A 27,176-nucleotide genomic window follows, 5' to 3' on the forward strand; every position below is an offset into this window, starting at 1 on the left:
TCGACATGAAGGCGACAAACGCCATGATAGGGTGCCTACTACTCCAAGGATGGCAAGTGCACATCGCGCATACCTTCCTCATGAGGCGACTTCCACCTCTTGTGCCACCACCACAATGGCCCCTACCTCGTCACATGCCTATGGACTCCGATGCTACAAGTGCAAGCAACAAGGCCACCCTCCACGGGAATGTCCCAATCTCCTATGTGAGGTGTGCAAGGCCAAGGGTCATGTGGCATGGCAATGCACAACGCCAAGCGCCAAGAAGCTCTACTTCGACAAGCTACAAGCACAAGCCACCAAGAAGCCTTTAGCGCCCACACTTCAAGATGAAGATCGCCAAGGTGAACTCAAGGGCGAAGTTGAGCCGAGCCTAGCTCTCATCAACACCATGGCGCCACCGCTTGAGGATGACTTGGGAGGCGATGGAGTTGAGCATGGTGAGCATGGGATTCTCCCTTCACCTACGGAGGCGCATGGAGTTGAGATGGTTGAGCATGGGAATTTCCCTTCAACCAAGGAGGCGCATGGAGATGAGAAAGTCGAGCCTACTCCCCTATGCTTCATTGATGAGTTGGTACCAATCCCATGTGAGAATGAGAGCCACTTAGCCCACTTGAGTGAGAGTGATGGTGAGTTGAGTGACTTCCACCCCATATGTGAGTTTGAGTGCTTCCATTTGGAGGACATGAGTGATACACAAAGTTCCACGGAGGATGAGTTCCCGATTATGGAGACGATGTACATGGTGCATGAAGATGATGATATCTCACCATGCTTGCTCCAAGACGGACATGTCGACCACATGGATCCTCCTACTTCCACAACACCTACCTCAAATGAGTCGGCCTACAAAGGTAACAACATAGGTGTTGATGATGCCATGATCCCACTAGTGGACATGATGACTTATGAGTGCATGCATGATCTTGATGATACATTTGCTACGTCACATGCTACTTTCATTTTCCCATGCGATACTTTGCTTGATAACATTGTTGATCATGTGGAAGTGAATGCTTGTGATACCATGACCATGCCATGCTATGAGAGCTTCCAATTTTCCACCATTGCTTGCAATATGTCGACCACTTGCTCTTTACCATGTATTGCTTGCAATGATAATGACAAGGATGACATTAGCTTCCGCATGCTTTGTCCAAAATGCTTACACCATTCCATGATCCTTGCATCCAAGATTGTGAAAAATTGCTCTTTCTTATGCTTGGTATGCAAGAATGCTTATTTCATTGTTCACGAGATGGCCCCCATAGCCTTCTCACTTTTTGATGATCATGAGTTACCACATGCCATGAATGCACCTTCTTGCCATATGCACCATCGCCATGCATTTCATACTATCTTGATTGACACTAATGGTGATGTGCACAAGACATGGAACATCATGATGGATGATGTGTTCCTCTACCATGCACACACGCTTTTTGTTTTCTCTTTTGTGTGTATAGGTACCCGAATGACTACTTCCACCGCTACGGAGCATGATCTCACGAAACGCGCAATAGAGAGCTACCCCAACAAGGACCTAACCCGCGGGAATCACACCAAAGGGTATGTTCCCACAAGCCTTCGCCCTCATGTGTTTCCGACTTGTCTTGTCGAGCTTCCGGTTTGGTCCAATTCCTCGTCACCTCTTTTGCTTCTTATGCAACACATCTTGACACATCTTGTTGGCACAATGGTTGTTGTATGTCGTGATGATATCATCATACACTTCGAGATTCTCAAGGACCATGTCATACATGTGAGAGACACCTTATGCATCTTGTGCCACATGTCACACAAAAAGTTGCTCTTCTTTGGATTTCTCATTTTATCTTTGGCAATTGCAATGGATTCGTTCACACTTGAGGACACTCATACTCGGCTCAAGCCAACCACACTCTCCCAAGTTCGAAGTCTCCACCGCTTTGCCATTGCACATAACAATTTTGCCCCAAATTTTGCCGTCGATACTTGCCTTTTGATTGTTCCATTTGTGTGGGACAATGCTACACCACACATTTTTGACACCTTACAACTCTTACATGCACAAATTTTTGCCCTACCACATTTTGGATACATCGACACTCTTTTGGTTCCCATTTTTGCCACATGCCTCTTGGAGAAACGACTTGATGCTTCGTATTTGATTGAGAGCCTCTTGTTCACCGATCACCAATTTGGCATGCACAAGCTTTCCTTTCGCAAGTTGTTTTTCCCCAAGCTCTTCTTCGACCGCGACTTTATCCCTCTACCACAACATGGGACAAGCGTCATGGACTACACCGTCGGTGAGGAGGAACAAGAGTCGAGGACGACTCTTCCCCAAGGGGGAGATGATGTAGCCCCGCCTATCGTCGACACTACACCATGGCCAAGGAGTCCCCCAAGTGGACCAACAAGCGCAACCCCGCCTATCATCGACGCTACACCATGGCCAAGGAGTCCCCCAAGTGGACCAACAACACAAACCCCCGCAATATATGTCAAGGTGAACCCTTTCCTCTCTATGGTCGACCTCAACACCAACGTGAATGGTATGCTACCTCATGCCTATCATCATTGTGTCTATAGGTGCCGACATCGACAAGGACCAAGAGAGAAGGAACTCCCATGGTGCAAGGAAGAGGAGAAGAAGAAGGAAGAGGAAGAAGAGGCGGGAGGAAGAGGCCCAGCCTGGCCGGTCCAGGACCCGGTCGGACCGGACCCACAACCGGCCCGTCCGGTCCCTGGCCCGGTCAACCGGGCGCCCAACCGGCGCGGCTCCCTCGTGCGGGCGAAGACCGGAAACCTCGCAGCTTTCCGGTTTCGCGACCGGTCGGCCGGACCCGGGACCGGACAGCCCGGTCCACGAGCCCGGTCGGACCGGACCCAAACCGGATCCGACGGGAATGACCCACCAAACGGCCCAAGTCGGTCCATCACTTACCTGTTCGGCCCAAGCTGCCTTGTATGCCTATATAAGCACCTAGGTCACCCCTTACCTCTTTAGACATGATTTAGGCTTAGATATGGATTTGAGCTTTGTCTCCCTAGGGTTTCATCCCCTTTGTATCAAGGCTACCCTTGTTGGATGATTGGACTTGTGAGTGTGAGATTCTAGTGCCACCCACTCTCTCTCCCACTCCTTGATTCATCTCCCTCACCGATCTCTCACTCCGGGATTCTACCGCGCGTCTCTCCCGGGTTGATTCTATTGGCGTGGTCCATCGAGCCACGGGGGTAAGTATCGATTGTATCGGGTTGGTGTGCGTGCGTGAGTTCTTCGTGTTCTTCGTGTTCATCGTGTTCCTCGCGCTCTCCCTCTCTCCCTCCTTGGATTTCGGGTCAACCGCAAGATCGGGCCACACACGGGGTCTTAGACCTCATCAGTACCTATCACCGCCTGGTCAGAGTTGACCACCTCCTCCAGACTGGTACAGTTCAGCTTGCCGAAGGGCTTCTTATTCTTCCAGCTCCCTCCGGTGTTCCCTCCTCGATTTCCTCCTCCTCCAGATTGACCTCCTCCAGTGTTTCTCTTGGGGCGGTCCTTCGAGCATGTGCCCCTCCTGGCGACAACCAAAGCATATAATCCTTGGTTTCTTGCAGTCCTTGGAGAAATGCCCTGTGAATCCACAGCTTCTGCAAATTATTGGATTTGCAGTCTGGAATGCCTGATTCTTCCTGCTACCGTAGTAGTTGCTGTTGTTGTTGTTGTTGTTGTTGCTGTATCTGGGCTTGAAACTCAAGCTGGTATTAGGCTTGTTACTAACAAACCTCTTAGGCTCAAATTTGGCCTTCTTCCTCTTCTCTTCCTGCAATTGCTTGAAATCATCTTCCAGAGTGATGGCTGCATCCACCAACTCTTGAAACTCCATCGCTCTCATCATACGGAGCTGTACCTTGAACTGGGGACTTAACCCCCTCAGAAATCTCTTTTTCTTCTTGTCCTCGGTGTTGACTTCTTCAACGGCATACCGGGACGGTTTAGAGAACTCCACGACATAGGTCGGGATTGCCTTGTCCTTACGCTCGAGACTTTCAAATTCTCGACGCTTCAGCTCCACTATACTTTCGGGGACATTGGATTCCCGAACTTCCTTGCGAACTCCTCCCATGTGAATACCTTTCCAGCCGGATATACGGCTACAATGTTATCCCACCATGATGCGGCGGGTCCACACAACAAGTGTGTAGCATAACGGACCTTCTCCTGGTCATTGCATCCAACAGTGTTGAGCTTTCGCTCAGTGTCCATGAGCCAGTCTTCCGCGTCCATTGGCTCGGGCGCGTATGCAAAAGATATGGGCTTGGTGTTACGGAAGTCCGCTAAGGTGACTCCACGATTCTCGGGTCTCTCTACCCTGTTTTGCTGCAACAATTCCTGAAAGAATTTGTTCTGCTGCTCCAACGTGACACGTTGTCTCTCTTCCACCATCTGCATGTCTTGAATGAAATTGCTGTTGCGTCATGGGTGGTGGTGGTGGTGGAAGCTGATCTCCGGCTGCACCCTCGGCCTCTTCCTTTTGTTTTGCTTCGCGCTCCATGCGCTGTGCTTCGATCTCGTCTCCTAGCGTTCCCGACATAACCCCCTTGTTCTGCAACACAAGATGATACTCATAATTACTCCATGCGCAAGTTTTCTGAGCTCAACATTGTGCACAGAACTAGTCACGCAATGGAAATCAAGAAGCAAATCCAAATCATACAAAACATATACCCTGTATATACATACATAAGTGGTCTTATTACAATACTCAAGTCGATGTGAGTATGCAAACTCACTTATTAAAGTATATATACAAATTTCTACAAATATTACACTCTACAATACACGTGGTACTTGTGTATTGTAGCTTTGCTTCTCTTGGTAGTCTCTAGTCGATCCTCACTCCCGATACATTCCAGGCTTCCATCCGGTCGAACGTGTCGTTCTCCTGACAAAACCTGGAACATAAGGTCTCCCCGTTGGCTGATAATCGGAATCCGATGATGATCCTAGGGCGAAATCAGTGTTCACAAACTGATCATTCAGTGCATCGTAATCCACCCATCGGGTGTACTCTCCTGTAGCCCCACCATAAGGGTTACCAAAACTCATACCCGACTCAACTTGTGTCGGATATCCTCCATCCACTCCTTCATTACTAGGATAGCTGCGGTTACTGGGTTGTTGCGTCATCATTCATCTCTCCATCATAATACGCGGTGGTACTATGAGTTCCCGTATCCGATCCCCAACGCCAACCCCTAGAATTCTCGATAGGAGTCTCGGAACGCTGGTTGTTTCCGGATTCCTCTCCGCCTTCGTATCCCCCATAGGAACTACCCAGATAGTTCCCAGGTATAACAGGTGTAGGTTCACGTGCAAGTGGATCAATGCTGATGTAGTCACCGAGCTGAATAAGCCGGTGTGTGCACCACATTCTCCATAGGTTCTTTCCCCCTACTCTCCTCCTTGGGTTCGGTGAATTCCTCAAGCATCGTATCAATTGCTCCTATCGGATGATGATTCAGCCGAAAGAGTAATGATATGAAGTTACGGCTATTGTCCATGTATTTGGCTGCTTCGGCTGGTTTGCTTTTGGCATATTTGAAATGGTTCAGCATGGGATCATTGTCCTCCTCCATATGAGGAATGTGGGTGAATTCGGAACCCATAAGCTCTGTCGTCTTATGCTCCCGAATATCGGTTATGGCTCTCATAACAGCTATATGGTAAGCTGTATTGGTTGTCCTTGCTTCCCCAGCTGGCATGACTACGCTCATTCCCAAAGATTCGGGAAGTCGCAATCCTACCCTGCACTTGGCCAATACCGGACCATCATAGAACATGTATTTCTTTACTTGGAATGCGGGGATCGCACCCAAATTCTAGTAACATGGCTCGTAGGATATCGGCAAGTCCTCCTTGGTACTCGTTCAGTGTGGAATCCATAACTTTCACGTTTCTTCCCGGTCGTGAACTTGCCATGTTGGCTGTAGAAATAGAAAGATTATGAGATTAGTAATAATGCATCATAATAGAGATAATAAAGAATTGTCGCACTAAAAAATATGATTGTTGTATTCTCAATTGAATATACACCATATTTTTAGAGAATTCTTTACTAATCCTATTTGACTCCTAACGTTTGGTCCCATTTACTAGGTTCCAACCTAAGGTCAAAGCTTTGGCTCTGATACCAACTGTGGTGACCACGCATACCACTTGCATGTTGTAGTATGCCGGTCGTTGGTATAACATTCACGAAGTACCATTCCGCAAATGTTACATCCCTCGAGTAGTACAACGGAACATAGCGGGGTCCATAACTCATTCACATATTATTACAATTAACATACACATGTCGTCTTGGAGCTCCTCTTGGGTCCTAAGAGGAATACTCCTGGGTTCGAGGTGAACCCAACTTAACTTACAATACCAGAGTTTCATTAAACTAACATTTATTTCATCGAGCGGCTAAATACTAAGAGTTCAGGCTGCTCGGTTACTACTACTAGCGGATATCCCTAGACTTGTTCTCCTCCGGAAGCCTCTCCGGATCCGTAGACGATGAGGTAGTCTACGCCTTCAACTCCTCCTGAGAGGTCTGGTTCTTCGTAGCCGATGATCTCGGCTCCTTCATTGTTGTCGTAGTCCTCCTCCAGACGATTCAGACAATCTAAGCATGGGATTTAAGAGTGGTATGAGTACGAGCGTACTCAACAAGTTCATTATAGGTAAGAGGTGTTTAATGCACTAGCTACGATATTAGACCGAGAAAGTCTAATATCAATGCAAGTTTTGATAAACATTTCTTCAAGAGATTGCTTTTATTTCAAAGAGCTATGTCCGTCGGCCTTCACCGGTTTACTAGAACTTCATGGAGCTCCTTTCCGGCCGCGTTCGCAGTTCCTCAATCCCGGAACGAGGAGTGACGGGTCACGGTTCTTTACACTCTGCAGAGGTGTGTTGCTTTACCCATAAGAGATCTTAACCTTGGTGCCAACCGGGCAGCTTTCCCGTCCACACTTCCTTCGGTGTGAGGCCCGGTATAAGATCTAGCCAATCATGTTCCTCCGCTACCTCGAACACCCACCCTTTGTTGCATGCGCCGACCCTAGGTCCACGTCGGTCCCATTATTCCCGTAATTTCAGGGTGGACCCCGACCACGACAACAGTGCTGGGCTCTACCATACACTCCTACGCCGGTGGCTGCAACCCAGCATAGACCGCAATACCGTGGGGACTTAAGGCTTCCCCAACCTACCGCTTGTTCTTCGAACGACAAGTGTCTACGGATCGTGCCGTGGGGACTTAAGGCTTCCCCGGCCTACCGCTTGCCGCCGACGGATACAAGTGTCTACGGTAAAGCGCATCCGTTGATGAACGAGAGGTGGAAACACTTTTGACTACTCCGTCCCACTCCGGATCTTATGGTTAACACGGGTATTACGGCACAAGAATCACTGGCGACATTTGTTGTTTAATCCTAGATGGATATAAACCCGTGCAATGGAACCTCCACCATACCAACACAATCCATGGTTCCATTGCCCACCACATAGTCATATTCATAGTTATGAAAGTAGTGGTTTTGATTTTTGTGCAATAGTGATAACCATAATACTTTGCAAGTAATTTGATAAAAATACTCAAATGACATGAGCAAGTGATGAACTTGCCTGAACACTGCAAAGTTTTGTAGTTGGAAGGTGTGGACTGACCCTTGTCCTCTGTCTCTGAAAAATAGCATCATTGTCCGATAAGGGCAATGGTTAAAGAAGCAATTATGCATGATTCCATTTTTAGGGTTTGTTCCCCCCTTCCGATGTCGTTATTTTTTCATGTAAGAGGTTAATACTAAGAATAATTTGGGAATACTTGATTTTAAGTAAAATACAACCTTGAATTGTTGTCAAGGTGTTTTTTTAAAATTCAAAAGAATTTATGGACTTATTTTCATTATTGAAAATAATCTAGGTGATTTAAATGATTATTTAAATCATCAAATTAAGACTTATTCATAATTATCTTCAAAAATCCTCTTTGATATTTTATTTGAATGGAGAATTTTATGCTGATTGATTTTCATATTTTTAATTATTTTTTTAGAGCCATATTCTATTTTATAAAATTCTTTGAAATTCTTACTTAAATGGTATTTTGGAAATGCCCAAATTGCCCTCGGGCCCACTCGTCGGGGTGAACCCGAGTGGGTTGGGCTCAACCCGGTTGGCCTGGTCCGGCCCACTCGGTCGCCCTCACTTCCCTTCTCTCTCCCTCGCGAACCCTAATCCCCGAGCTGCGGCGACGCATGTCGCCGCCGTCTTCTTCGATTTGTTCCGGCCATCTCCGGCCGTTGCCGCCGGCGAGGTGTGGCGCATCCGAACCGCCACTCGACGGCGATTCGGATCCACCGCGGCGATTCGTGCTGCGCTGCTTGCTCGCTTCGCCCCCAACGCATCCGCGACACGGCCGTGGCGATTCCGGGCGATTCGTCGTCCGCCGATGATCCGGACGCCGCGCCGCGGCGTGGCCGTGTGCCTCGCCGTGGTGGTGCTTGGGGCGTTTGCGCCCGGCGACTCCCGGCCTGGCTGCGGCCTGGCGCTGCCGTGTTAGGCCCGTGCCGCCGTGCCGCCATGGGCACGCTGCGGTGCTCTGCTCCAGGTGTGTGTGCCTCCTTCTCTCCTGTCTTCTCTACCTCCTCTTCTTCCTCTGGTTGCCTTGGCCTCTACCTTGTTGTGCTACTTGCTACTGCCTACATGCGTATGCTGCTATGTGCTACTGCTATCTCTGTGTTCTAGCTTGTGCTTGCTCTACTTGATTATCTGTGCATGCTTCTGTGCTTCCTCACTACTTTTGTTCATGCTTGTGTCCTCGCTTGTGGCCCTCCTGTAATTGCTCATGAGCATCCATTGATGTTCATGGCCTTCTGGCTTGCTCCAGATATGATTACTGCCACTAGGGTATTTTGTGTGTGCAAAAATCTTGGCCTTGGCTTGATTATTATGCATGATCCTTGCATTATGCAAGTGCCAGTGCCACTGTGTGATGCTCATTGAGTTGTGATTCATAGGAATGTTCTATTGAGTATGATTGTTGGCTAGACAGCCTTCATCCCTTGTTAGTGTGCTTACGCATACAATTTATATTTCATATATTTGATTATCCGTGATGCAATGGTTGGTTAATTTGTGGCTTTGGATGATCCTGTGATCACCAGGACTTACTGTTGGCTTATCAATTTATATGAACTCATTTCAATTGCTGCTGTTGCTTGAGGATCTAGCTCCACACCAAATACTGGTGGTTGCTGTTGCTTGTGAAAGAAATACTGGTGGTTGATTAAAGGATTTGATACTCTGGATGCATCTGTGTGTGTTGTTTTATTTATTTATGCTTGTCAGTGAAGCTTGGCTTCCTTTTCCTGACAACCGACATGATCTACCTGATGCAGTAGTGATTGGGTGCATCCTATGCACTATATGGATGGAAACCAACATGTGTTGGCACCTCCTGTGATGCATGAACTCCCTTGGAGTGATGATATGCCTCTCTTGTGGCTTTTACGTGTGGCTAGGTAGTTGTGGTGACCCTAGCACTTGCTTGGTGTGCTAGTAAAGGTTGCTCCTACCTCTTATGTATCTTCGTTGAGCAATATTACTCGGTAGTCAATCATGGGCTTTCAGTATATTTGATGTTGAAATGAAGATAGACATATAAATGTCTATATTCTGATGGTGTAGCTAGCTATAGGGTGCTAAGTGAATCTGTGTGGCTAGATAGGGATTAAATCCTTGTTGGATTTCTCTGGTTGTCTCACTGTGTTGACACATCCAGTGTTCCCTGGATGGTTTCCTTCGGCTTTTCATTCTTTTTGCTTGCACCACATGGCTTGGTAGCCGGATGATGATACAAACGGGGTTTCTACCCTTTTCCGTTCTTGTGATGTATGCATGTGCTTATGATATGAGCAAAGCTGTGGCTTGCTCATGATTATCCGTGTATACCTCACTCCGGCTCCTAGAAAGGTTGTTGGTGTAGAGGGTTTGCTTCGTGATGATCTTATGCCTGCCCTGCTCCTCCGACTTGCTTGGTGATGCTTGGTTGATTTCCGGTGATGGGGAATAGGTGAGACAGCTCCGGTCGTTCACCTGTTCTTGGTGTTCTTGAGCTGTTCTAGCTAGTTCTTACCACTGAAGCTTGTGTCGATGCTAATGACTAGGGTTTTTGGCTGGGAAAAGTCTTTATATGGCCGGCCCTAGCTTCTATGGTCGACGACACGGCCCGGCATGTGTTGGTGACTCCTCACTGTGTTGTGTGTGTGTGTTGCATGCACACGGCCTTGTGAGCAGGTCGTGTGTGTGTGTACACCGGATGCTTTGCACTTGGGCTTTGAGAGGATTGGCTCGGCAGAAACTTGATCATATCCTCTTCATTTCCATTATTTGCTAACCCGCCAAGTGGCAATGCCACTTGGCATAATTTCTTTCTTTGTTGTGCTTGTGTGCAGGAACAAAGTGATGACCAAGATGATCTTCAAGCTCAAGATTAGATGATATTCACATTGTAGTATTTAGGATAGATTCATACTTGTACTCTTATTTTATCTTCTTTTTTCTATTTATCCCAATTTGTGTAATGTGTTGTAAGTAATTCCTTTATTTCAATTCTGAATATTGTAATTGACATTGTATCTTGTGTGATTATTAATAAAGCTCAAAGTTTCCCTAATGAGCTTTACTAAATAAATGTGATGTTTATATTCTTTGATTATTCATATTTGTTTAATGAATTACCTCAATTTTGAATTATGAGATATTCATATTATGTTTAAATTTGAAATTCAAAAGTTCTTGTGTTTGAATTCAATCATGCAACTTAAGTTGTAATGCAATACTCTTCTCTCTTCTCAAAACCCTAATTTAATTAGGTGAGTTACAAGTTTGTCGCACTCTCGAAACCCTAACCTTGTAAGGTGTCGAGAGAGAAACTTGTCCCCCTTCGATGCAGTTTTTGTTTAAAAGCGCGAAATTTCCCCAGAATTTACTATGCAATGCACATCCCTTTCTAAAATCTACCCCTCGATCGTCTCTAAACCTGGGACATTACAGCTATGCCGAAAGCTGCCTCTACAACAAAAGAAATGATGTGAAATGACGTGAAATGAGGTAAATGTCCGGCCCAAGCCCTGTGCTGTTCCCAGGCTGACTGTCTGTCTTCACTGGGAGGCCAAGCTCATGGGGAGAGGTGCCTATACTAGGATATGTAAGTGAAAGGTTATGGTTGACCTTTCTGTGGTGTGGTGGTGTTCTGGTCACCGCTGTCCGCAGCTGGTGACCTTTCTGTAAACCTTGTTCTACCTTCTATAAAACAAAGGTACGCAATTGCGTACTCTCGAAAAAAAAAGGTTATGGTTGATGATCCGCGTACTGAGTTACGATTATTCAGGGTTATCCCTGACGGATGTAATCAAATGTTGTGGCACAAGTGTGCAACCTCTGCAGAGTGTAAAACTATTCGAATAGCCGCGTCCACGGTTAAGGACGGTTGGAAAGGCCATACTGTTCCGTCATCAGAACTTTTCAAAAATGTGACATGTGAAGGTGACTTATGACTTGAACTTGAAAAGTGAATGGTGAATTTGACTTGAATTACAACAAAGTTGTGGGAATGACACTAATGTTCCCACTTGAGTTAGTTAGCAAATGAAGAGGCTTTTATTAAATGTTTGTGAACTAAAATTGGCTTTATGCAAATAACCTTAGAGCTTAGCACCCACTTACTATAGTTGATAGTGCTTACAGTACTTTAAAGTACTCATGGCTTTGTCCCTGGCTATTCAAATGGCCAGACTATGAAGGAGAACAACAGTACGAGGAAGATGGACAGCAGGACGTCTATGACAACTAGGACCACTCCTGACGTCAACAGTTGCCTGTAGAACAGATGGACCACGACCGCTACTACTTCGCTTCCGCTATGTGTTTTGTAATAGGATCTCTAGATCCACTATGATGTATTAAGACTGGATCATGTGATCCTTTGTTGTAAGACGATTATGTGTTGTAATGAATGATGTGTTGTGATATCAATCTATTATGTCTCGCAAAAACAATATTCCTGGGATTGCGATAAATAGCATAATAGGCATCTGGACTTAAAAATCCGGGTGTTGACAGCAATCAAACAGTATTTGTACCAACAAAATCCTTCAGGGTATAATTGAGCTTGGCATTACGGTCATACGTCTTTTGATTCCAGTAACCAAAAAGACTCTTAATGCTAACAGTGAAAATCGTTCCTTTCAAATTCAATGTTACAAAAATAAAATATGGTTGATTCTTTTAGGATTTAAAATTTTAAATTGCCTCATTTTTGGACATGTTTTTTTTGACATGTTTAAAATTGCCTCTTTGATCTCTGGAGTTATTGAACTACAGGCCTCTGTTGTTAGCCCAACAGCACATCGGTTTGAACTTGGAGATGGGCTACGGTGTACGATTTCCCCTCCCAGCCCAACAGGACGAAACACAAACGAACAAGAAAAACTAAACCCTAGCACCCCGCTTCCTCCGGCCATGCCGTCGCCGTCGCCGTCGCCGACGCCGACGCCGCCGGTGCTGCCGATATCGGAGCACGAGGACGAGATCGTGGCGGCAGTGGAGGCGAACCCGGTGATCGTCGTTATCGGCGAGACCGGCTCCGGTAAGAGCACCCAGCTCTCCCAGATCCTCCACCGTCGAGGCTACACCCGCCGCGGCGCAATCGCGGTCACCCAGCCGCGCCGTGTCGCGGCCGTATCCGTCTCCAGGTACCAAACTCTCTCCCTCTCTCCTCTCTCAATCGCGCGCCCATGGTTACATTTGCTCGTGCGTGAGCTAGTTGCGTGGGAGGTAGGCGCCATGGGGAGCCTATGGTTCTACTTGCTGATGTATCATGCTATCGTTCTTGTCTTCCTTGTGAGTTGTGAGGGCCTCTCAGTTAGAGCAACTGGCTGGATTGGGAATTTAGGACGCAATTGGGATTGATCGTGTGTTGAGAACTATGTTCGGGTCTATATAGCGTGGAGATACCAAACTCTGATAAATGCAGCATACCGTTCGATAGGAGTATCACTTTGTTAGACAACAAAAAAACACTTGAAGAAATGAACATCTGAAACTGCTCGGTAGGAAATTCACACCAAAACTATTGATAGCAACTTCAATGATTTGCAGGAGGGTGGCACAAGAGCTCGGTGTCCCACTTGGGGAAGAAGTTGGCTATGCGATTAGATTTGAAGACCGAACTTCAGAAAAGACCTCGATTAAGTAAGCTTCAGAAAGCTTGAAATTCGTGTAACATAGATATGCCCTGTGCTTGTGATTGAATATGTTTTCTCGATTTGTAGGTACCTGACAGATGGTGTTCTTCTGCGGGAGAGCCTTTCAAATCCTGAGTTGAGGCAATACTCAGTAATTATCTTGGATGAAGCTCATGAGCGTAGCTTGAACACGTACGGTGATCTTTATGCTAAACAGATGTGCAAGAATCTCTATTGAACTTCAGAGTGTTATCAACTTTTTACATATAATTGTGCAGCATGTCCCTAAACCCTGATCATGTGTTAAACTGTTAACTATAACATTTAGTGCATTTGTATTATATAATCTCTCTAGTTAAAAAAATGTAAGAAAATAATCCATAATGGGCAATGCACTGTTCCATAGTAGATTATCTTTGTTGACAGCAGACTTATGTGTAAGATCCATTGTATGCCTGTTGTACTTTTCAGTGACCATTCAATTTTTTTGCACTACTGATCACAACTTATATTTGATTGAAGTAGTTTGCCAAGCGCCAGTTTAAATGCATAGCATAGTAGAGTAAGAACTTTGGGTCTATCAAACTATTAGGATGACCAAACTCTTGTTATTTCGGCAGATCGTGCCATATCGTGTATTGAACATCGGTAACCAGTCTTCAGCTATACTAGCAATAGAACACTTGGTTATGCCAGTACTCAATCTTTGTGCCATTGAACTTTGATCATAAATACATCGGGCAATTTAGCCTTCTGAGTTTCTTCCAATTTATACAATAAACTTGTGTTGTAAATTTGGGTGGCGAACTTTATTTTATTATATTGTTGATGCCTTATTTCTCTTTAGTAAGAATATGCAGTGTGGAGTACATACCAAATAGCTTCCAGAATTTTCTAATGAATCTTGTATCTCAAGTGCTTATAGTGGAAACTGGAATTCCATGTGAGCGCACTATTCTCATTGAAAAGGCTTGAGATGCTGGGATCCACTGTCCCTGTATGGATGTTGAGTGCTATGGGATGGCATACTAGAGTGATCAACAACTGCCAATATTAGTGATTTCCCAGTGACACAAGGGACTGCCTAATAGAATCCGTGAAATAATATACCAAACTTGCTAAGATGTCTCAAGGGGCTGCAGCATGGAAATATCAGCAATAACCACGAGGGACTCACTTGTGGATGGCATCACTGTATGCGCCTAGATTTCTGGTGTTGTTGTCATTTGCGAGAACTCGTCGCCTAGTTGTCTTCGGGATATCGCTGATGTAGCAGAGTATGGTGTAGTGTGGATGTGTGCTGTGGACGGTATTAGATTGTACCATGGCAGTTACAGCTCAGTTGCACGTCTGTCTTGCCAGGAAGAAAGTCAATGCTATGTGCGTAGTAGCAGGAGGTCACATGTTGGGCAAGGATATGCAGCCTCAAGCAAGCAGAACGGAGGAGTCTTTAGGGAATAGTACTGTTTAGGAAGTTCAGGATTTCAGTTCATTAGGAGGTTTTATTGTGAGGCCAATGGGATATAAAGATGCAATGAAGAACCGATTTTTTTCTCTCATCTGAACCTATGTCTATCAAATCCCTCGCAGTCATGCATGCTGTCTAGCGGTCTTCAGCATTGTAACTATCTTGTTACGCATCATGGTTTGCAACAGTGTGCACATTTGTTATGGTTGTGGTAGTTATCGGGGCTGTGCTGCTCCCTAGAAGGTGGACATGGTGGGGGAGGAGGGGATGCATGGATCAACTAAGAAGAGAGCTGTGGGGAGGAGGCGGTGGGAGTAGCTGCCAGTGTTATCTGTCAGTTTGGTAATGGTCCTCCTTTTTTTTCTGGGTGAGCAGTAGTGTGGGTGAGCCTTGTTGGAGTTCTGGCTTTTGTTTTCGTGGGGAGGTGTGAAGGATGAAACTTGCTCTTTATATTAGTAGAGAAATGTAGTGGGACCAGTTAGCTGGTTTTGGGAATCTGTGAATATAATATAGCTACTGTACCATATTTTCAAATGATAGACTAGTTCCTTTTTTTTTAGTTTGGTGTTGGTTGTAAACCTGTCTGCAGTGGCTTATTTTGGTTCTTTTTTGCTACAGTGATATCCTCTTAGGTTTAATGAAAAGATTGATCAAACATCGAGCTTCAGATTTGAAAGTTCTCATCACTTCGGCGACACTTGATGGTTTGAAAGTGTCGAATTTCTTCTCAGGATGTCCTGTGTTGAACATCCCTGGAACCATATTCCCTGTGGAGAAGTTTTACAGCACAGATCGTCCAACAAATTATATAGAATCTTCTCTCAGAACAGCTATAGGTACGGATAATTTTTTCCTCGTCTAACTATTACAGTCTTAAACTTTGACAATAGACATGCCAATGTTTTATTACATCAAGACACTTCAAGGCACTCAGTCATAATACAACAATGCGATTAACTCTATTATTCTAGCACAACAACTTGCAAATCCCAGCTGAATTCAAGTGCGTCAACAAATGTCTGTGTTGCGTGTTTCTTCAACTGATTCATCACTGTAATAATAAAACAGAAGGGAAGTCATATCACCTGGGAGATTCAGTTTGTGAATGCTATTTGAAAAATAAATAGATGCATATATACTTATCTCTAAGAACAGGTTACCAAAGGCAATCATCTTTCTCAATGGTGCTAGCACATGAAGATAACTAGCTATGTATAGGTGCAATTCAAATGCAGGAACCACCCAACACGAAGGACTGTCCAAAGTCGTAACAACGGCAAAGCATAAATCTGTAAAAGGAGCACCAAATTACTGCAATAACCACAAAGCAAGAATCAAACAAATACTAGCTAAGGCACCAGTTGCAACATCCCACTCCCCGCCGTTGATTCCGCCACCTTACTGTCCGCAATTTGCTTCCCCTGTTGTCTTGTTGCCATCGTGTCTTTGATGAATAGGGAGGTGGAACTTTGATGGCGTGGTGTTGTGAGCTTGCTATTCATATGCAACCTTGGGAGGTTCATGTACTCATGTGGTCTGGTTGGGCTGGGTAATTTCGTTGGCTCTTATCCACTTGACATCATTTAAATTGTGAAGAGCCTTGTCAGGAAGACATATACATAGTAACGTTGGCCTGTTACCCATGTAGCCCGTGCCTTTTTAGTTTTACAACTGTCTTTGTGGAATAAAAGTTGTCTGATTGACCCACAAATATTATCACGGATTAATTTTGATATCTTATGTGATTACTTTTTGGTGGAAACTAACATATAGTTGTAAGGAAACCATATAATTATGTTTTCAGGCTTGTTTAGAATTAGGTCCTGATGATTTATATATGCTTAAATTATTTGAGATCTCCTTTCCCAAAATAATACTGATATGTTTTTCTTTGACAGATATCCATGTTAAGGAAGCTCCAGGGGATGTATTAATATTTATGACAGGAAAGGTCAGTACCTCTTAGCTCTCCACTCATGCTCTTATCTGCAACTTTGAAGGAACATACTGTGCTCTGTCACACTAAGGAAAGACCTCGACCTGCTTCTGAACAGATTTACTTGCACCATTTAATTTAGTTTGTCCTCCTTTATTTTATTTTATTTTTAGTTGTTTATTTCTAAAGCAGAAAGTCCTTGTGCAAAGTTTTTGTGTGTAAAATCCTTGAGGAAAACAAGTACTTAGTTTTTAATACCTGCTACCACTTGGCCCTAGTTTGTGACCAAATTATTCTTGTAAGACAATGAAATACTTAGAAAATAATTTATTTTGACATCTTAATTTATTTTTGAAATTTGAAAATGTATTTTATTCCTCTTGTCTAGAATGACTAAAAACTTTGATTTGTCGTAGCTGTTGTACTTTCAGGTGTTGTCATTTATGTGTTATAATTTCGAAGTATTTTGCATAACTTTGCTCATGATGGTGCTTTTTGTGTTAGATGTGAAACCTGTTCTATTATTTTTTCATACTTATGTAAACTTCTTGGTATATTTTTCAGGATGATATTGATAAGATGGTCTCGAAATTGGAAGAAAGAATTCAAAATCTTGAGGAAGGTTCCTGTATAGATGCTCTTGTCCTCCCACTCCATGGTTCTTTGCCACCTGAACAGCAGGCAATCAGTTAATCTTCCATTGCATATTTTTTCTTGATTTCTTTTGCCCCAAAACTTTTATATATCTATCTCATGAATGATAGCTTCCTCTCATTTTTAAGTTTGAAATAATAGGTCCATGTAATTAATTCCTGCACATCTGTAACTCCAAATCACTTAAAAAACTTCAAGTTGCAAAAATATAAGCACATATTCTTTCCTGAGATTTAAGCTCCTGGAACTTAAGTTTGACTTTTTTTGATGGTCTACAAGTACTTCGAAATGCACACAGCACTTGCGTAACCTGAAATGGAGCAATATTTGTTGCATCAGTGTTCTCTTTGCTTTGCAAATTACTCTGTATTTGTTTCATTTGAGTATGAGAAGATGTTTTTCCGCATGAATACTATAATTTTATATCAACTTTTTACTAGTCCTAGCATTTCAATAAAAAATAGTACTGTATTTTACCGGAACCTATGCTGCCAGTCCTTTTATTTCAAAATCACAGGGTCCTGTAAGTAAGGCCTTCTGCAGTTCTTTTTCAACACATCTATGACTCCAGATCACATACAACCCTTTTAGAATTGTTGCTGATCTGTTTGCTTTTAATTATAGGTCCGAGTATTTGCTCCAGCACCTCCAGATTGTCGACGATTCATTGTTGCGACAAATGTAGCTGAAACTTCGTTGACTGTGGATGGAGTTGTGTAAGCAGCAATTAATATCAGTTAAAGTGCACATGCTTTCAGTTTCTTTCTCCAAAGTCCTGTTTTTATATTTAAAATTTTGGTGACAGAAATCTACGTCTGACTTTGGGTTTGTAGAACATATACACAGGCAGATTGCCAGAAATATTCTTTTATGGACTTGAATTGTGCTACTCTCCAACGTTAACTTTTTTGAATTATGTTGAATATTGATTTGCAAATTGGAGATGGTGTACTTTCGTCTGTTGAGCCATAAATTTTCATATAACGTCCACAACTTTCACAGATTTAGTTATACATGTGAATTTGTGATTCATGCATGGGTTGCATCCTGAGAAACTAGTGTTATGTTTGATAAACTGTACCAATATAAACTTGAAAACTGGCTTATGAATGCCTGCGGGGATCGTTAAAAATTGATGAGATCCACCTTTTAACTTCAGGTTAATGATTATAGTTTAAAAAAGGAATCATCATCTATATTATAATCACATTGTTACTTTTGATGAAGGAGATGCTTAGACATGAGCAACTACCCAACTGACGCTGAACTTCTAAAATTTGCAAAATATTTTATATCTAGACGAGTACTCAAAATGTCTGCAATCTTTATGTTCCGAAGATGTGTTTTTCACTAATAGTACTATATCTTATTTTTGATATTTCACCAGGTTCGTGATAGATTGTGGTTATGTAAAGCAACGCCAGTATAATCCGTCAACTGGAATGTATTCACTTGATGTAGTTCAGATTAGCAGGTAAATAATATGCAATATGCTCTCTGGTTGGCTGTCTGCATTTGATTTATCGTCATATTACTTCCACTCAATGATGTCTAGCTAAAATAATGCACAATATCTACTGATCTTTTTTCATGAATAATTAGAGTGCAGGCTGACCAGCGAGCTGGGCGAGCTGGAAGAACTCGGCCTGGCAAGTGTTATAGGTTATACCCAAGTGCCATCTACCAAAATGAGTTTCTTGAGGCTACAATTCCAGAAATTCAACGAACTTCCCTTGCTGGAAGTGTTCTGTATCTGAAATCATTAAATCTCCCTGATATCGACATCCTGAAGTTTGATTTCCTTGACCCACCATCACGTAAGATAAAGATCCAGTCTATTCATGATAATCCTTGTGTACACTTTTGGAGACTTATTTTCATTTAATTAAGTACTGTAAACTAAGCAGCTATGAGGCTAATCTTTCTTCATGCATATCATAATTTAAAAGTCACCATTCTTGTGCTTTGTCAATCCTTGAGAGAATGAATCCAGTGCACCGGCTATTGTGGTGCAACCGGGTCACCTGAGGTTGCAAACATACTTATGAAGTTGTCAAAAATCTGAAAATAATTTATGACATATACAACATATATATCTATCATGTCACAGATCAAATTCACTTTACATCCATAGTTTGAGAAACAAAGATTACAAATTCAGCACTGATCGTGTTAACAGGCCAGATAGATGACCCAATTTGAAATAATCAAATAAGTACTGTTCTTAACATGATTTGACTATATTGTTTCTGGAGTCGTGGGTCGAATATGAATCTGTTTTTTTTGTGACATGGTAAATATACATTGCATTTATGTGCTCAATTATTTTCAGAATTTGTTGACAACTTTTAGAATGTACTTTAGACCTCGGGCGCACCGGTTGCACCACGAGAGGGGGTGCACCGAATACATTCTCCAAGCCGACCTAGAGAATGTAGTGTGCTGCAGAATGTTTGGCCAGCCCAATAACACTAGTTGTTTTGTTCATGTCTGGGCCTTAGACGAAGCGCAACATACAAGTTCTCAAAGGATGAATATGCCTAGTTCAGTTATTTGCTGTTGGCGCTTGACATTTTGTGAGCTGTGCAGTAATGTATTTCCAGAACTTGCCTAACACTGTCATAGTGTCATTAGCTGCTTGGTATCAGGAATCTGTAATTCCAAAGATCCTCATGGAAACCCCCAATTAGTTTTGTCTGTAGTGATCTAATGGATAAAATTTAGGATTATGTTATGTTTGTCTTTCTATTAATGGACCGATGCTAATGACCTGCAGGTGAATCATTGGAAGATGCTTTGAGGCAGTTATACCTCATTGATGCAATTGATGAAAGTGGGCAAATAACAGATGTTGGACGCCTCATGTCAGGTATAAACTTGAGCGTGAAATCAAATTTTCATTCAAAGTATCTTGAATGATGTATGTAGGAAAATTGCTATTATATTTATACCAAACCGCAAACAAATCTGATTAAGAATTTCAAATATTATAGTTGGATATGCACGATTAATTGAATAGTGTTGTATCTTTAGTTCAAAATGCATATTGAACATATTCTCCACACTTTCCATATGTGATGTATTGGTACTACTAGAAAATATTCCAGGTGACTTTAGAAACAGGTTGGGATCTAGCTAGCAGCAAGCACATTCAGTGTATTGGCACCAGTAGAAAATATTTCAGTTAAATTTTACAACAGTCAGATCATAGCTGCCGCATCCAGCAGGCCCGGTTTGAGAATTGACACCAGGCCCTAAGAAGAGGACCAATTGCATCCCACGTAAGGCAATAGTGCAAGCGGTTGAGTTTAGTCCCACATTGCTAGTTGAGAGGGCAAAAATACCAACATATAGACCCATGTGCCAAATACATTCGAACTACTGAGTCAACCCTTTTACATGAAGCGCAAACAGAGATGTAGATCGGCTGGTGGTGGAGGCGTGGCGTGGTCTATCCACAGGTGGAGTTACCCAAGCTTATTTGAAGCTGGGGAATTAATGGAAGGTCACCTGTAGGATGAAATTGGACAAATGAGTACTCATTTTAAAGAGCCCCCTTTTTCCCATTTTCACTGTATTACTTGCCATATCTGTGTAACAATCACAAGCTTCAGAAAGCTCAAATCATGACAATTCTGATTTCACCTTGTCTACTTCATATTTATAGAAGGGTTTATGTTGGATTAGTCTATATTGTTCTGGTAAAATCTGATCATCTGATTCAGTTGTCTATATATGCTGTGAAAATTATGTACAGAGCTCCCTCTTGACCCTTCACTTTCAAGGACATTGATTGAAGCAAATGAACTGGGATGCCTGTCTCAGGCATTAACTGTTGCTGCAGTTTTGTCAGCTGAAATCACGCTGCGGCAAACTAGAAGGTGACCATTTTTTTTGTATTTCATGTAGGCTACTATGTCTCATTAACCAATCGTATGATGAACTTGTTGCTTCGTATATACAGCAAGGACATGGAGGGAAAGAGAAAACGGCAAGAGCTTCCTGATGGTTCTGGCTGGGGTGACCATGTGCAGTTGCTTCAAATATTTGAAAGCTGGGATCAAGCAGGCTATGATCCAAGATGGTGCTCAGATCATGATTTGCAGGTGAATGAAAATGAAACTGTGATTTAAATATGCTGAGAAGAAAATTTGGAGTGAGCACTTAGCCGTCTTAAAATGCAATCATATTGGACTTTCACGGAAGTCAAGCTGTGTCAAGAAGCATATGACAATTAGGGGTTGGCATAAAAAACCGAAACCGAATAACCGAGACTAATTTCGGTTTGTACTTATGATAAACCTAATTTAAATTGGTAAATTCGGTTTTGATTTATGGTTAACCGAAAAACCCAAAAAACCTGAGATATAAACGAAAGAGAGCTGAACCTTTTGTTTCACGCGTAGTGTTGCGAGTTCGTACTAATAATATTGTGCTCAGTAGAACAGAATCTTTATGATGCTCATATATTATGATTTGATTCCAGTGATTTGTTCAAATGTTAGGATCTAGTCTTCTAAATTGAATTAATTGCTTGAAAACTAGGGGATTATCTCTTTATACATAATGCCATCTTTCGATGTGTGGCAATGCCTAAACCTGTTAATTTATGTTCAGCGTTCGCTTAACAGTTCATTGTCCTTCATTTGTTTCTCATTTTACCTAAAACTGTACTACCTCCGTTCCGAAACGTAAGCCTTTTGAGAAAGCTAATTTAGCTTTCTAAAAAGGCTTACATTTTGGAACGGAGGTAATAGCTTACTATTTACAGCTACACATATAACAATAATAAACTTGATGTCGAAATTTACCATGATTAAAACATCATGTGACCATCATATGACGATGCTTGCATTTACATAAAGGTAACGGTTTGGCTGAGAATATGATTAAGTTGACATGCATCTAATTAGTATCTTTTGAACACTTTGCAATCCCACTTTGTTACAAAGGATATTAGACTTCTGTGTTTATCTTGATCACCAGACTGTCGCCCACCAGAAATTCTCGTTCTGATCCCTTGATCTGTTTAACCTGGCTATCTTTGCAGGTGCGGGGCATGAAATTCAGCAAAGATGTGAGGAATCAATTAAGTCAGATTATTCAAAAAGTTGCAAAAGGTCAGTTTTCTATTTGTTAAAAGTTCATGACGAATTGCCTCTTTAAAGCCGCTCGCCTGTTTCTCCTATGCTGAGACAAATATCTCTTGTAAAGCTGCTTTTCATACAAAGTACATGTTATACTTAAATTTTGTTTGTATGGCAAAGCTGAAGAGTGAATGCTAATGCTGTAGGGTTCATTTGCTCTTAGGTTTATGCCCTTAGGGTCATATACTCATATGCACCCATTAGGTTTTCATACTTGTGCTGTTTCAAAAAAAAAAAAAATCATACATGTATAAGGCACTCCAAATGCTCCACCGTAGTACCGTACTCTGTATCTAAACCATGCAAAGTTGGATTAGAGCTGACTGATTAATTCCTTTATCTTTTTTGTTTTCTTGGACAACACTTATTTTGCCACAAAAAACGTGCACATGTTCACCCACAAAAGAAAAATCTGTACATGTTCGACATGTATGTTTTTTTCTAAGCTCAGGAGTACCCCAAAGAAATTGTGGGTGCATATGATCTGAAGAGCATAATTCCAGTCAGTAGATGCTGTATGCTCTTTAATCTTGAATAATCCCTTCAGATGGTGTTGTCAAAATTTTGTTTTTCTTGTGTTGTTATCCTTGTTTTAAACCTTGCCTCAACGGCCTTGCACAAGTCTACTTAGACGCTTCTTAATATAATAATGCGCAGCTCTCATGCATGTTCGAGAGAAAAAAAATAGAATAATCCCTTCAGATGGTGTTGTCAAAATTCTTGGTTATAGAGCATTTGTTGGTTGTACTTTGTCTAACTAGTAAGCTGCACGTGTTTTGCACGCGAACACATGTTTTCTTCTTTTCCGCGCGACAATAACATACCTTGTTATGGCATAATAATTTATCCATGCATTTTTTAGAAGTTGGATACAACCCGACTTAAAAATAATTAATTATCGGGTACTTATAAGCCTCACCGACTTAGATTTGGTTTTGCATGACAGTAGGCCTTATCAATTTTATATTTTTATTATTCACTTTTGTTGCTAAAGGTGGACAATTCAAACACCTTATCAATTTATATTTTTAGTATTCACCTTTGTCGCTAAAGGTGGACAATTCAAACTTACCTCTTCATATGTGTAGTTTTGCCGCTAAACAACCATCATTTGAAGTTGTGCATGAGACTGACCGGAAAAGCATAGTATACTTCCTTCATTACAAATTAAGAATCAATTTTACCTGGATACGTAGATCTCTACACAATAAAACACATCTACGTATCTAAATCTAAACATAGTTGAACCAATTAATTAATAATTTAAAAAGGAGTATCTAAAAATGGTTTGGTCGCATGTTTATAATTAATGTCTTTTATCATTTCACAGAATATTTGGTATGACAAAAGATGTTTTCACTGGAACAATTTTTTTTCAGCAGACAATCCCTTCCACGGCAAAAAATTATATGGCACAAAAAATGGTTTCATCACGTAGGCTAGTAACTCTGGAGCGGTAAAATGCTAAGAGCATCTCCAACAGGTGCTCTATCCAGCGCTCTATCCAAAAAAGTGGCTGGTTTAGCGCGCGGATGCAAATTAATGCTCCAACAGATGCTGCAATCGGCGCTTTAAAATAGAGCTTGGGGCAAAAGCGCTATGTCGTGCACTATATCTACCGCGCCGGAAAGAGCGCGTGGTATAAGTCGCGTGCAGAAATAACTACCCATTTTTACAGCTCCTAAATTTAGAGCTTCTGTTGGAGGTGAATATAGCCTCACGCGCAAAACATGGATGGAGCGTGCTGCAAAATGCTTTTACAGCGCCAAGATTTAGCGCGGCTGTTGGAGATGCTCTAATGGTATCAGCCGTTTGCTTCGAAGACATGAAGTGACCATGCTGATAAAGTAGACATGTACCACATGGGGCCTGCAACTCCAGAATGACCAAGGAGAGAAGGTGGAGCCTTTTTCTTGCACGGTCGACTTCCCCGATGCTTCCAGCAGCTTCAGCAGCCAACAACCACGAGCGCGGGAAAGCAAGAGGCGAATCCAAGCTTTCTCAGCCATTAGGTCGGATGAGTTCAGGTCTGATGAACGGCACATAGCAGCTTAGACATGTAAATCGATGGTCTGGATAACTCCAAAGGTCCATAGACGGGAATGTTCTAGAACTGACCGGATGGTAAATTCAAATTCAAAAACTCGTGTACTATATAGTGGTATAGATTGTAAGGAGAGAGCAACTAAACAGACCACGAAATTTTGTTTCTTCAAGTAGTACAGCAGAAAAAAATAGCATGCATGTATCTAATCTTTGTTGCCCAATGGCAGCATATTTTTTTTCCTTAAATTAAGGATTCATAATGTAGAAATGTAATCAGAACATGTCAGATTTTTAGAATGTGTATGCTGCCTACTGTTGAAATTTCAGCAATAAGGAACAGGAGATATTGTGACAGCTATACTCTGATGTCCATGTCAGCTCTAAATGTTGTGTATGTTTTATATCCTGCTCCCTCCGAGATTTGCTGGAAACTGATTGAAATATTCCTCCTGATTTTCCATGTTCTTTCAAGTTTGTGTTTTTCAAATCATCTCCCAAATCCTATATTTTAGTAGTAGCAAAACTAAAAGATAGAGCGTATTATGGCTGGTATGTCACAATCCTATTCTTGGCCCCCTTTTCCTTCTTCTGGAAATTAGCTCCATTTGACTGAATGTTGTGTGCAAACTTGCATTTTAAAATTCAGGTCCAACAGATTTGCAAGCGAGGAGAGGACACAAGAGTGACCCTGACTACAGAAAGTTGAGGAGAGCTCTTTGTGTAGGTTATGGCAACCAGTTAGCTGAGAGGATGATCCATCATAATGGTTACCATACGGTTGGATACAGGACGCAACTTGTGCAGGTATGACATTGATAATTTGCCTGTTAGATTCAGTTAGTTGCAATGCTAGGGACAAATGAAGACTGAAATCTGTAGCAGATGTAGAAGCCCTCTGTGTTCAAATCTTCTATACTTTGCAGACGTTAATATGTAAAGTCAGCAAACCCAAAGCGGGTCTTTGAAAAGCTGTGGTCTGCCATAGTGTCATTTAAATCCACACCATTTAAATGAACCAGTAGTGAAATAGTCTTGGTATTAAATTTTAGACTAGAATAATAGATTGGAAGGTACTGATTAGTATTTTCCCTTTTGTGCATGTCTTGACTTTTGTGGACCAGTGGAACTGCCAGTTGCTGCTTCAAATTTTTAATTGTTTCCTGGGAATGCTTAATATGTTTGTTGCTGTGACATTTGGAAACTGTAGTTATGAAATGCCGAACAATATTTGTGAAGAAGACTTGTGTCATGCAACAAGAATTCTAGTTCAGTGACATATTTAACCTCATATTGCTGAACTGTGCCATTGTGTTCTTTACCACATTGTTTAGTCTGCTAATTTTATCGGGCAACTCCATCTTTTCTCAGTACACTTTTTCTTTCTTCATGCAGGTGCATCCATCTTCCGTACTGGCAGAAGATGAATACGGGAAACTACCTGTGTATGTTGTCTACCATGAACTTATCAATACTACGCGACCTTTCATGAGAAATGTTTGTGGGGTCGAGCAGGATTGGGTTAAACCAATCTTAAAGAAGCTTGAGAAATTGAACATAAACAAATTAAGGTATGGAAGTCATGCATTCGTAATGATGATTATTCTGGTAGCAAAACACTTTGCTAGCTACACAAGTAACCCCTGAGTGTGTGGTTGCAGTGGCGGTTCGAGTGCATTGATGGATTCTGAACCTCTAAATGACAAGCAACCAGGCTCGCCGACAAAAGCTACGGGTCCTAAGCAGTCTGATGTGGACAGCAAGATCCAGGCGGCCAGAGAGCGCTACCTCGCACGAAAAGGCAAGAAGTAACAGTTATCGTAGTGATGTTCTATGTGGGACAGTTGTACAATAGTTTTGAAGAGAGTGATGCATACTTTTGTGTGTGTTTGAGATCGAGTGATGCATGCTTAAGAGTTGAGAGGTCCGCTGAGCATCATGAACATGAGAAAGAGCATACACATTGGGAACTTAAATTGTTTTCTTGTGTATGTATACTTAGGAATCCCATTGAACAAGAAAACAATAGCATTCGTTAGTGGCTATCTGCACTGCTTGCTTCCTAAGCTCTTGAGATCTTTCGAGGATGTTATTTGCTGTTATTTGCCCTGTTCCAATGTACCGTCAAAGAGGGAGAGTTGCTACGGCAATTGTACACACCAATCTGGGCTGTTTTAACCTGTGTAGTGGCATTGAAGTTTCACACCTCTGGTGGCTTAAATATATGAATCTAGATTCTTTTTTTTCAATACGATCCATATGAAGGTGCGTTCGTGTGCTCCTTTTTCTTGTCTAATACTCCATCTATTTAGAAATATAAGATGGAGAACAGACCGTCGGTCTGGTGGCTAGGCGTGCGGGAGCGCACCCTGCCCACCCGGGTTCGAACCTGAAGTGGATAAACCAAGGAAAATGCTTCAACATCTTATATTTCTAAAAAAAAAAAAAAACGCAACCAACCGTCACTGGACACCGGGTTAAAATTGTTTTTCTTGGTAAATTTTGTTCATCTCTAGTGTGTGATACCCCCAAATCTAGGTACAAAATATGCGTGACTCAAAGAGTCACCCCGGGTTTTTCTTGTTCTGGGTCCGCCCCTGGATTCACTCGCTTTAGTTTCTATCTAGCCTATTTTATGTGCACCTAAAACATC

At 42.3% G+C, this 27,176-nt stretch overlaps 1 protein-coding gene across 1 annotated transcript; it reads left to right on the forward strand.

Moving 5' to 3' along the window:
- Positions 1–12,550: 12,550 nt before the first annotated feature.
- Positions 12,551–26,770, forward strand: LOC124703442 (probable pre-mRNA-splicing factor ATP-dependent RNA helicase DEAH4). Its single transcript, XM_047235654.1, has 16 exons — positions 12,551–12,783; positions 13,190–13,282; positions 13,363–13,467; positions 15,362–15,579; positions 16,642–16,694; positions 17,244–17,360; positions 17,958–18,049; positions 18,721–18,807; positions 18,936–19,150; positions 20,110–20,202; positions 21,091–21,214; positions 21,298–21,439; positions 22,384–22,453; positions 25,173–25,330; positions 25,919–26,094; positions 26,185–26,770. Exons 1-16 carry the CDS (start codon positions 12,551–12,553, stop codon positions 26,333–26,335), a joined length of 2,127 nt encoding a protein of 708 aa, XP_047091610.1. The 3' UTR covers positions 26,336–26,770.
- Positions 26,771–27,176: the final 406 nt, after the last annotated feature.

This window comes from Lolium rigidum, chromosome 3 (genome assembly GCF_022539505.1).
Source record: "Lolium rigidum isolate FL_2022 chromosome 3, APGP_CSIRO_Lrig_0.1, whole genome shotgun sequence".
In the NCBI taxonomy this organism is placed as follows: domain Eukaryota; kingdom Viridiplantae; phylum Streptophyta; class Magnoliopsida; order Poales; family Poaceae; genus Lolium; species Lolium rigidum.

Coding starts and splice junctions, on each gene's coding strand:
- LOC124703442 (XM_047235654.1), top strand. CDS start 12,551: ATGCCGTCGCCGTCGCCGTCGCCGACGCCGACGCCGCCGGTGCTGCCG. Junction 16,695..17,243: donor TAATATTTATGACAGGAAAG/GTCAGTACCTCT, acceptor TATATTTTTCAG/GATGATATTGATAAGATGGT. Junction 18,050..18,720: donor TTGACTGTGGATGGAGTTGT/GTAAGCAGCAAT, acceptor ATATTTCACCAG/GTTCGTGATAGATTGTGGTT.